This window comes from Rhinopithecus roxellana, chromosome 10 (assembly GCF_007565055.1).
Source record: "Rhinopithecus roxellana isolate Shanxi Qingling chromosome 10, ASM756505v1, whole genome shotgun sequence".
Taxonomy (NCBI): Eukaryota; Metazoa; Chordata; class Mammalia; order Primates; family Cercopithecidae; genus Rhinopithecus; species Rhinopithecus roxellana.
In genome coordinates, this window is record NC_044558.1 from 89747479 (window position 1) to 89760135 (window position 12657).

Here is a 12657-nt window from a genome sequence, read left to right on the forward strand (position 1 = left end):
CGGATCACAAGATCAAGAGTTTGAGACCAGCCTGCTCAACATGGCGAAACCCCATTTCTACTGAAAAAATACAAAAATTAGCCAGCCGTGGTGGCACGTGCCTGTAATCACAGTTGCTCACGAGGCCGAGGCAGGAGAATTGCTTGAACCTGGGAGGCGGAGGTTGTAGTGAGCCGAGATTGTGCCACTGTACTCCAGCCTGGGCGACAGAGCGAGACTCCATCTCAAAAAAAAAAAAAGAAAAAAAGGAAAAAGAAAAATCCTTAATTTTTGCCATGTATGCTTCCCCCACAAACTTGGAACCCTATTGTGGTCATTTTTATTGCAATTTTCTCTTCTCAGCCTACAGACTTTTTAGATTTAATTTGTCACTGGATTTCACACTGACTTCCTTTGAAATGTCTATTGTAGTCCTCCTTTCCTTGTTCTTTTAGTCATGATCTATTTCTGCATGGTTGGGGCCTGCCTCAGGTTTCTTCCTACCACCGGTCACCCATATAGTGGGCGGCCTTCCTCTGATTTCCCCACTGTCTGCGCTAGGTTCCTGGCCTGCTGAGATGCTCTGCGATTCGCTCCTACGTACTGTGCATTCCTCATTCTAACCTTTTTGCAATGTAGCTGAATCATTAAATACAGTTGAAGAAACTAACTTTATGATTAGGTTATCCACTTTCAAAACATCTTTACTTTGAAGAGGGTATCGTAAAGTGTCTCTCAAAGAACTAGTATGGGTAAATGCTCTCTGAGAAAAAAAGCCTAAAAGACTAAAATTTTAGGTTTTAAAATAAGTACCTTCATAAGATGTTGAGATACTTTCTGAGGAGACATTCACATGTTACTGTGATACTGTGCTCATTGGGCTTAAAGATAAGAAGTTCAGGAATGTTTGTTTTTATTTTTTTGAGTAGCAAAGACTTTGGCAAGAATATTTTCAGATTATCTGCTGCGGGATTACCGAACCCATTATGGTACAGACCACTCCTTCCACTATTTAATGGCCTTATGGAGCAGGGCAGCCATCCTGCTGTCCCACTAAACCATCCCATTATGCCCCACAAATCCGTTTTACTGCTCACTAGGGCATCATTTAGTGCGATGCAGCAGTAATTTAATGCCACCCTAGTGGCCTCAGAGAGTTACTACTACACCGGCAGGAGAGCTCACATTTTTCCCCAGGAATGATTTATATATTGGGAGGTACTGGCTGACCTGCAGTATAACTTTGTTGTACAGATTAAACCTTGGCATCATCTAGTGGGCTCTTACTGAGCCATTTTTCACACCCATGCTTGCCAAGAAGTGTGTTAGGATGTGAGCCGACTTGGTTTTTCTGCTTTGGTGGTTCAGGTGCATTTGTGTATATGTGGTGTTAAGCTCTATCATTTTAACGTGTCTCTGTAGGATCCAAAGTTGTCTTTTATCCCTTCTTGCCTAGATATAGTGGCACATAAAGTTTCTAGTATATTTATCCTATTAAATGTTCTTAGGATTGGAACTTACTGTTTTAATTCCACGCTTTGAGGCAGACTAGTTGCATAGTTATTTTATTCCCAATTTACAGCACTACAAACCATTATAAGCCATTCTATATTACAGTTAGTAGAGTGTTATAAAATAGAAATTGGAAACTTTGTTTTTTCTTGGCAGAGAATCTCATGACTCTACTCTCATGGTTTTAAGAGACGGTATGAATAGGTTATCTGAGGCCCTCACCAAATCTAAAAGATTTGGGGTTTTTTTGAATCAGTGATTTGTAGGGGTTAACAATGTACTTTACATCTTTTGTTATGCCTGTTTCTTGTCTGCTTCACTTGTATGTGATTGATTCTTCATTTTTCATTGGGGTGTATTGTTTTTTAGTTACTAAATAAAAACTAGAGCCCTTTTATATGTATTAGTACATCTAATGTATGCTTTAAAAGGCAAAATTTTGTCAGAGAATCTCTTTTCTTAATGTTATAATGATGTAATTATTTACTCTCATTTTAGGCATAAGCTTTTAAAACGTTGTGCAGTAGGACCCAATCGACCTCCCACAATGTCTCAACCAGGGTTCAGTGCAGGACCATCATCATCTTCATCTTTACCACCTCCTGCTTCTTCTAAGCACAAAACAACAGAAAGACAGGAAAAAGGAGACAAGCTGCAGAAGAGACCCTTAATCCCGTTTCACCATAGGCCCTCCGTGGCCGAAGAGTTATGCATGGAGCAAGATGCGCCAGGACAGAAACTAGGGTTGGCAGGGATCGACTCCTCCTTAGAGGTGTCTAGCAGTAGGAAGTATGATAAGCAAATGGCCGTGCCTTCCAGAAATACAAGCAAGCAAATGAATCTGAATCCTATGGATTCACCTCATTCCCCTATATCCCCTCTGCCGCCAACACTCAGCCCTCAGCCACGAGGTCAGGAAACAGAGAGTTTGGACCCACCGTCTGTCCCTGTGAATCCAGCCCTCTATGGAAATGGACTAGAACTCCAGCAGTTGTCTACTCTGGATGACAGAACTGTCCTCGTAGGCCAAAGACTGCCTCTCATGGCAGAGGTCAGCGAGACAGCCTTATATTGTGGGATTAGGCCCTTGAACCCAGAGTCATCAGAAAAGTGGTGGCATAGTTATCGTCTCCCACCCAGTGATGATGCTGAGTTCAGGCCTCCAGAGCTCCAGGGTGAGAGATGTGATGCCAAAATGGAGGTAAACTCAGAGAGCACTGCATTGCAAAGGTAAGACAGCCCTCTGCACCATCCACTGGAAGGACATGGGCTCCCTCCCCATCTCTTCCTGCTAAACTTTCAGGTTCAAAATTGAAGTAGGCTTTTCTTTGTCCTGCTTGACTCTGGATATGGAAAATGTTTAATGGTCAAATGCTTTGACCTACGTACAGATGAGCACACATGTGATTTAACACATGGGCATATGAAGAACTCTTTATGCCATTTTAGTACACTCTGAATATATTAATACATTTTTGCCCTACTGTTAATTAAATAATATAGCTTTATGAGACTTTCCATATTGCTATCAGTGCCTTCTTTGTATGTTGACATTTTTGAGGAAGGCTTTGCCTGCGTTCAGGTGTATGTATCATGTATCTAGTATAATATTTATAGCTCTTTTGAGCCACCCATTCTAAAACTTTACATAGATTATCTCATTTAATCTTCACTGTACCATATTATTCTGTTAATTTTATAACTGAGAAACTAGGGCCATGCAGTTAGTAAATGATACAGATGGAATTTGAACCTAGGTAGTCTGTCCTGAGAACCTGTGCTCTTAAGTGGAATCGATGGACCCAGAGACAAAAACATACATTCTTGACAAAGTATACTAATTTTTATTTAATCATGAACATAAACTGTAAAAGCAAATCACTATATCAGTGAATTTTTAGTTGTTTTTAAAAAATTTAAGCTTTGTAAATGCTTTAAGTCATAAATGCTCCTTTTTTTTTTTTTTAAAGAAACTCATTTAACCTTGTTTATCTTGTTTAAATTGTCATTTTGTCTTTTAGACTCTTAGCACAACCTAACAAACGGTTTAAAATCTGGCAAGACAAACAGCCCCAGATGCAGCCACTCCACTTCCTTGACCCATTGCCTCTATCGCAACAACCTGGAGACAGTTTGGGAGAAGTGAATGACCCATATACCTTCGAAGATGGTGACATAAAATACATCTTTACAGCCAACAAGAAATGCAAACAAGGGACGGAGAAAGATTCCCTGAAGAAGAATAAGGTACCATTTAACAGAGAGAGAGTCCAGCATGGTGTGGGTTTCTATCTATGTCAGTACAACATGTGTGGGAAGACTTTGGAGGCAGAACGTTTGAGATAGTCTTGCCTGATTGCTCTGTCCCCATATTCATGCTCTTGGTACTATTGTATTGAACAGCGTATTGTTCCTTTTTATGTCATGGCTCACCTTTGTTTAAAAGTCAGCCGAACATAAATGAAGCCTCATATTTTCCAGACTATAGCTTGTACAGTGCATGTTTCCTCTCATATGCTAATTCTTGTTGGCCTATGCTCCCTATTTCTTTTAAAATATTATTCAGAAGTACCCAAAATGTAAAGGAAAAAATGTTGGTAACAGTATGTATATATAGTTTATCGAGCGCTTCTTATCCTTACTGTGCCAAGCGCCAAACCTATGTATTCTCTGGATTAATATCAACTCTACCCATAGACTATCAGTATTAATTTTACTGGTTTCATCATCATAAAAATGAGTACTGGTTGAGTCTGCTGTCTTTAATTTTAAATTTTCAGACATTCTAAAATACTGGGCCATTGAAATAGGTATTCTTGAGAATCAAGGAAGTAAGACAATTATAAAAGGCCAGTATGGTTCAGGGGAATGCTTTTTAGATTGTTTTATACCGATCTCCCTAGATCCAGACAGCTGAATCTATAATTTAGCATCTAAAATGTTGTTAAAGGCAGCTTTTAACACCATGGCAGGTCTGTAATCAACTGCCACCAGTACTGCTTAGGCATAAAATACTGATTCACTCAGAATACCCCGTAGGATTGAGGGGAAAGTGGGGATCTCATGGTTCTGTTGAAATTCCGGAGAAAGGACCTATCTTTTATTTCCTTTGGTTGCATAGACCATGGTTTATCATACTTGTGCTCATAACAAGTTCCATTCTACCCTCTAATTCTTTGTGTTCTCCCTCATATTTCACACTTTGGGTTGGTGTTCATGTGTTTTGTTTGGCTGAATTTATTATACAGTCAGAGGATGGATTTGGTACCAAGGATGTCACTACACCAGGTCATTCCACGCCGGTGCCTGATGGGAAAAATGCCATGTCTATTTTCAGTTCTGCTACTAAAACAGGTGTGTACAATGATTATTTGCCTCACTTGGATTGTTGCTAAAATAAAATGCAAAGGAGATGCTTCTCAATGTAAAATTTTATTCTTACTGTAATAAGAATTTCATCTCATCTTTAATATATTTTTCATAGTTTGTTTTTCAGTTCCTTTCAAAACTGATAAACATATTTGGAAATAATTATCTCTAAATTTAACTAAAACCATAGGGAAAAACTCACAGGCAGGTCATGTTCATTGAGATCCGTGTCCTCTCCCCACTCCTTTGCGCTTGGTGGAGTTGTTTATTCTGTGTCTTTTGCCTCCTTTCCTACAGATGTCCGGCAGGATAATGCTGCTGGCAGAGCTGGCTCCAGTAGCCTTACGCAGGTAACAGATTTGGCACCTTCTCTGCATGACTTAGACAACATCTTTGATAATTCTGATGACGACGAACTTGGGGTGAGTTTGCCAGAGCTACATACACAAAAATTTTGCTGCGTGAAAGGACTTTATGTCAGTGTTGTAGTATTTCTTTCTAATTTGGTCTCCTGAACTTGGGGGCTCTTATTTTGGGTTCTGAATGTTCTTTTTAAATGTCTGTATACTGGAGTCTAATCACGCTGTATAAATCTTGGAAAAGATTGTAAAGGTTATTAGCATAGTTTATCTACCTCTAGAGTTTTGTTCATTGAAGGATCTTTTTCATTAGTGTATTCCAGTTGTACATATTAAAATCTTTCACGTTTATTTTAATAAATTCTTCTAAATATCACAGGACCACTAGAAACGTATTATGTTGTCCCTTAGGTTTGATTTTTGAAGTAATGCCCACATAACTTTTTTTCATCTGTCAGAGGTTAGATATGCAAATATGATTTATACTTTTTCAGATCCTGGCATCATTATAGGGGAATAGAATTTATATACATAGAAGTTAAATAATTCAAGGCAGCGTATGATTAAAATGACAGAGAAGAATAATTATTATAATCCTTTGGAGATCAGCTGAAATAAGAGTCAGGAAATGTGTGTTCCCGTCCTCCTAACCAACTCTGTACCTTTGGGCAAATACAAGTGTCTTGTTTTTTCTGGGAGACCTAGAGATGAATAAGATAGGCTCTGTTTTCAAAAAGCTCAGCTTATTAGTTTATTTTTCTTTCATTTATTCACTTATCTACCTCCCTATTCATCCATTTTACATACATTTGTTAATTGATCGTTAAATCCTTTGTGGTAGTACTAAGGCTAATAATTGAGGTTATAAAGATGATTAAATTACCACCCTTATACTTGAGACACTCACAGACGTAAGGAGAAATGGCACATAGAGTTGTAATATACTTATTGCTGTGAGTACAGTAATAGACCTGAATCTGAAGTTGCTGTACATTCAGGTACGAAGTGACAGGGAGCAGTGTTTAAGTTAAGGCTTGAAAGTTAAGTAGGAAACATTTCTAAAGCCCATTCTAACTTTAAAATAAAATGTATCTAACAGATATTATACACCTTTACTGTTATAAGTACTTAGAGGATAAGGAGATCATAATGGCCTGGGAGAATGGGTTGTACTTGAAATATGGAAAGACTGGGGTCATTGAGAGGAATGGGGGAGGGACATTAGTTTAAGTGTGGAATGAGCCTTGATTAAGCAACAAAAATGAACTAGATTAGCTTTCAGGGATAAGGAACAGACCATTGGTCTGTTTTTTTGATGATGGTTAGAGACTGATAGGTCTAGGAAAGTTTTGAATTTTAAACTTTATCAATATGCGTTCCTCTGAGGGCTACTGAGTATAGAACTGAACTGGCAGAAGGGCTTTTTTTTTTTGGGTCTGATCTACAGAAGGCAGGAATCCTCTAATCTGGTAACTTTTGTTGGATTAGAACACTAGAGTCTGAATTTATACAGTGGCTACATGAAGGAAAAGGACATGACAATGTGAAAAACTCTGGTAGAAGAAATGACTCATTTCTTCATTACTGATCCAGGCATTGAATTTGACTATCCACCAGAGGCCAAGTGCTGACTGGGTTTGGTTTTGAAGATCCAGAGGGTTAGGATAGGTGCTTTGGCAGTGGTAATGGGAATCAAATATGAAAAGAAAAGGAGGTACAAGTCAAAGGAGGAGAAAAAATGAAACAGAGCAAGCATTGTGGAGTGGCCTGCTTGATCTGTTCATGACCACCATCCTGGTAATTGTTTCTGCTCTGGGCCACTGAACTTATTCTTTGTATAAATTATGATTACTATTAGACTTAATGAGGAAATGTTTAACTGTTGGGAGTATACTTTTAGTAATATTAACATGCAAAGGAGAATTGGACATTTTCAATCAAATTTTCATTTCTCTGAGTGTTTTTGCTTTACTCTGATTTTTAATCTGGCATTTAATCACATGAGCAGTTTACCTTAGAATATATTGCTAATCCATCTTACTACTTGTAAATGGAGTTGGGAGGCTATTGGCTGAGTTGTCATCTCAGGTGTCTTTGAATTTAATTTTAATTTTACATTTCAATGTTGTGACATTGTATAAGTTTAAATAAATAAAAGGCCTTCTATTTATAAAAATCATTTTTGCTTTATTTTATATTTTATTTTAATTCATCACCAATTCATTTAATGTTAAAGATAATCTTGCCCAGTAATGCACTGGTTTGTTTTTGAATAATCAGAGAAAAACCTCTTCTGAATATTTCAATAATTTTACAAAATAAGGTTTTTTTGTGAAATCAATTTTGATATTTTGATAGTTATTTTTTGTAACTAGGTACAGAAGATACATAGTTTGTTGTGATAAATGAAAAAAAAAAAAAAAAGGTTTGGAGGGCTTGAGATTATGCCTTTTAGCTGCCTGCTTCCAAGTATAAGGGAAACCAGACGAATTGTCAATTACTACTGGAGGCACCACCCTAATGTAACACTTTGTCCGTGAAAATTGATGTGGGAGGGAAGAATTGCTTAAGGTCTGCAAGCTCTCCTTTGATGGCACAATCTGCCCTCACAAGATCCATTCAACTCACTGTTTCGTACACTTGATAAGCTTGTAACCATCTCCTTTGTTTCACTATCTGTTGGTATTTCCAAAAGTTCACCTGGTAAACGCTTCTACCAAGAGGCATCTACCAATAGACATACATTAGGAAATACTTGAGTGCTGCCGTACTTATATACACATCACTCTGTTTTAATAACATCATCTGTTCTTAGGCTGTATCACCTGCTCTGCGCCCATCAAAAATTCCTACAGTTGGGACAGAAGACCGACCTCTTGGGAAGGATGGAAGAGCTGCTGTTCCTTATCCACCAAGTAAGTAGAGAAACTTGACTGAGCCATTGTGGCTCGCTGCCTATAACTTAGATATAATATGCTCATACTCAGTGGTGCTTTATCTTTATCTGAAATTCCCCTTCCTTTTGACAGAATTCTAACTGTGAATTAAAACCTGTACAAATTGGTGTTCTGAGATGGGCAGGCAGCTAATCATATACAGAAACCGTCTTAATTTGAATTCCTTTCCTTTGTTTTCCAGTTAAGAATTAGCTTTTTATAGCTTAAAATGTAGAAAAACATGTTTCAGGTTTGTTTTTTTAATAGCCCTTTCCTAGTAGAATAAATGCTGCACAAGTGATTTTTCAAACTGGTATTCTATTATAAGACTGTGTAAAATGTTTCTGTTTTTATAAATGTAATTCAGTCAAGGATATTGGATATTTGATTTCAGTCATCCTTTTCAGGATGCATACTGAAGTTTTTGTGTTTCCTTTTGAGATCAACTAGTTTTATTATATATGCTGACAAAGAAAGGAACCTCCTTTTTTCGAGTATGTTCTTTGCCCTAAGAAACCACATCATTCTACAAGAGAAAAGAAAATCAGGGTAGCTTATGTGGATACTCTGAAGCAGAAACATAATTCCATTGCAAATCATTCTTTAACACCTTCTCATTAACTTCAGCTGGTAATGAGAACAAATTGAGGGGAAAAACCACCATGTCATAGGGATGAGTCAAAAAGCTTTATGAACCTATAAATGTAGTGCTGATTTACTCAAATCTAGAAGTGGGAAGTATACAGAGATTGGATTTTGACAGCTTTAGTGGATCCATAGCTTTTTAAAATATGCAAAGCTTTCTCAAGCATGACATGGGTGAAAATGAATAATGATAGCCAGCCAGTTGCTGTAGTTTTTTTAATTAAACATTTTTCTTGTTTTATTACTCTGCACTGCAGAATTTCACAAACACGGAACTTCACAGATTAAAAGAAACAGTATTAAAATAGATGTGTGTAGGTCAGATGTTTTTCCTCTTTGAATCAATTGATCATTTACTCTTTTTGACATGACGTGATACGTAGTGATGTGAAATGTTAGAATGTCTGATAACTCAGCCAAGGCTTTTCACTCACAGACATCCTGCTAGTTAGCGGCATTGCCCAGTGAAGTATATTGTGTGCTGTATCCTTTTTCTGATTTCTATCCAAAAAAGAATTATTTCAGAAAGAAGCTACTCAAAATTTAAAATTTTATGATAAAGTACACATTATAAAAATGAATGAATTTGAAATGTAGCATAGAATATTAACACCAGGAAAACCCAGATATGCAAGAATCCAGAGGATCGTTTTAATGTGTACAAAGCATATATGTAAGTATGTATTTGTGAGAGCGTATGTATTTGTGGGATGGGGTGGGGGAGTGAGGGGAACACACAGTATTTCCTCCCAAGAAATGACAATGAAAATAGCCTGGCAAAATATTTTAATCTCAGCAAAAGCTTTTTGGGCATTGAGGTGGGAAGACAAATGTATTATAAAAGTCAATGTCGGCCGGGCGCGGTGGCTCACGCCTGTAATCTGAGCGCTTTGGGAGGCCAAGGCCGGCGGATCACAAGGTCAGGAGATCGAGATCATCCTGGCTAACACGGTGAAACCCTGTCTCTACTAAAAATACAAAAAATTAGCCAGGCGTGGCGGCGGGCACCTGTAGTCCCAGCTACTCAGGAGGCTGAGGCAGGAGAATGGCGTGAACCCGGGAGGCGGAGCTTGCAGTGAGCGGAGATCGTGCCACTGCACTCCAGCCTTGGTGACAGAGCAAGACTCCGTCTCAAAAAAAAAAAAAAAAAAAAGTTAATGTCTATCCTGTAATCCCAGCTACTTGGGAGGCTGAGGCAGGAGAATCGCTTGAACCCAGGAGGCAGAGGTTGCAGTGAGCAGAGATCACACCACTGCACTCCAGCCTCAGCGACAGAGCAAGACTCCATCTCACAAAACAGAAACAAAGCAAAATTAATGTCTAGAACATTAATTCTAGACATTAATTCTACTGTCCAGTAGAAATACAAAGTAAGCCACAAATAAGAGCCACATGTGCAATTTCACATTTTCTAGTGGCTATTTAAAAAAATTAATAATATACAGTATTTTATTTAAGGATTCAAAATATTATTTTTACATGTAATTAGCATAAAATTATTTCAGTATTTCACTTTTATAAAAATATATGTAATGGTTGTACATATTTTACCTTTTTTTTTTTTGTATGAAGTCTTTGGAATACAGTGTATGTTTTACACATGCAACCCATCTCTATTTGGTCAAGCCCCATTTTGGGTGCTCAGTAGCTACATGTGGCCAGTGCATATTGTGTTGGAAAGCATAGGTTCCTAATTATTCATTTGTGAATGTAATGCTGAAGACAGCAACAAACAGTGACAAATAGGTTTACTTTAATGTGAAGTTTACGTTAAGGTAGTATTGTGTTATAGTAAAAACATGTTTTTATTAGATTTTATTATTAACCACTTTCTTACAAATTTTTGTATTTGAAAGCACGTTAGTTTAAAGTATGAGTCTTTGAATAGACAAAAGGAAAGAGTTGGATTTTGGGGTTGGTTCATTTGTTTATTTTCCAACAGTCCTTACTGTTTGGAAGGGACTTGGGCATATGCTCTGGGGTGAGGAGAACACTAAGAAATCAGTGATGCTGCTTGGTTGGAGGTCTTCCATCCTGTACATGAATACATGAAGTGCTGGGCAGGAGCAGGTGGGTGTCTTACGAGTTCCCGCTGAAGTGCAGAGGTCTTGCAGGATCGGCAGGATGGGAGAAAGCAGAGCACTGTGGGTGGTACAGCTCACCTGCAGTCCATCCTGGTGGCTGTTTTAGCCATTTTCTGAGAAGAAAATTGAACAGACAAATCATGTTTCTATTTTGGAGGACCAAAGTGTTTATTGGAGTCTCAGTGTTCTTGAGGGAGAATTAATTTGTACTGAATTCATCATTTACTGAATGTTTAGATGTTCGCAGCAAAGTGTTCACTTCTGAGCATACATAATCTCATTTAATATGCTCAAAAAATATGAAGTAGATATTTTTCCCATTTTACAGATTAGGAAAATGAAGCGAGACAGACTGAATCTTCCTTAAGAATATTTGATAGTAAGAACGATAAAGACCACTTTATAAAGTGGCTCTCTCGGAGGTAGAATTTCATCTCTGCTTTTTTGTGTGTGTTTTCTGTTTACCTTTGATAAAAATTATCAGGGTGGCTGAGGCTTTGAAAACTGAGATATATGCATGCGTTCGGGAAGATCAAAGAAGTCAGCTAACCCTAAGTCGGTGGAAATGCTTTTGCTGTGTTTCTTAGAGGAAATGTAAAAACAAATTTAATAGAACCATTTTTTTTTTTTTTTTTTTTTTGCAAAATCTTGTGTCGTAGTCAGGATACTTATAAGTTAAAAAAAAAGGCTATGTTTAAGCTCACCCTTTTAACTTAAAGAGAATTTATACAATTTCTCTACCTCACAAAGAGCTACATTGGCTATTAAGATTTATGGCAATGTGACTTTGAAGATTTTGTGAAGCAGAATTATGTTTTAAAATATAACACTGATTGTATTACAGTTTTGTAGTAGCTGTTCTTCAGCTTGGGAGGAGGAATAGGGACTGAAGGTTAGAGGTGATGGATTTATTTCAAGTGTAGATGAACTTTTTGTTTCTGTTTTTTGTTTTGTTTTTTGAGACAGAGTCTTGCTCTTTCACCGAGGCTGAATTGCGGTGGTGAGATCTCGGCTCACTGCAATCTCCGCCTCCTCAGTTCAAGAGATTCTTGTGCCTCAGCCTCCTGCCAGCATACCTGGCTAATTTTTGTATTTTTTTAAGAGACCGAGTTTTGCCATATTGCCCAGACCGGTCTCGAACTCCTGACCTCAAATGATCTGCCTGCCTTGGCCTCCCAAAGTGCTGGGATTATAGGTGTGAGCCACCCCACCTGGCCTCCAGTGTAGACTAACTTTATATTAAAGATCTTGACTTTGTTTTAAAGAAAACTTACTGATCTGGTTCCTGCTATATTTGAAGTCCTGTTTTTCCACCTCAGAATGTATCGGTTATGTAGTGTCTCAGATAGTTCTCTGCCAGTTTCTTGTTTGGCTTGGCTCCTGTTTCTACTTCTATAAATTTTTAAGGTGCCTTGAAGATCAGCTTGGGATTTTGAGTTTTTACTTCTTCTTTTTTTTGGAAGCAGCAGGTACTTTTTTTGTGTAATGAAATGAGATACAGATTCCTGTTATAGAAAGTAAGTAGCTGTGGAGCATCGCTAATGGAAATGAATATTGGAATTAACAACCCTGCTGATTGGCCTCTACCTCTCCTTATTTTGCAAATAGCTCCACAGGCCAAGAGAGGCTAAATGATTTAGGATTATACAGTTGTTTCACTTAGAAACACAGTAAAGATTATGTAATCCAGAAGTTCTCACCTTTTCTTCTGCCTCCATATGCTGAGATGTTTGAAAGCTTTCCTCTCTCCCCACAAACAAAGCAAAGAAAGTA

The 12657-nt window shown here is 37.8% G+C and overlaps 1 protein-coding gene across 3 annotated transcripts in view; it reads left to right on the forward strand.

The window, feature by feature from the left end:
- Positions 1-12657, forward strand: part of MED13L (mediator complex subunit 13L) — a 321844-nt gene that overhangs the window by 268758 nt on the left and 40429 nt on the right. For all 3 annotated transcript variants that reach the window (XM_010380135.2, XM_030938391.1, XM_030938392.1), the window contains 5 exons: positions 1990-2721; positions 3513-3738; positions 4740-4845; positions 5158-5282; positions 8035-8134. In XM_010380135.2, the coding sequence (XP_010378437.2) occupies positions 1990-2721; positions 3513-3738; positions 4740-4845; positions 5158-5282; positions 8035-8134 (1289 nt within the window). The remainder of the gene's footprint in view (positions 1-1989; positions 2722-3512; positions 3739-4739; positions 4846-5157; positions 5283-8034; positions 8135-12657) is intronic.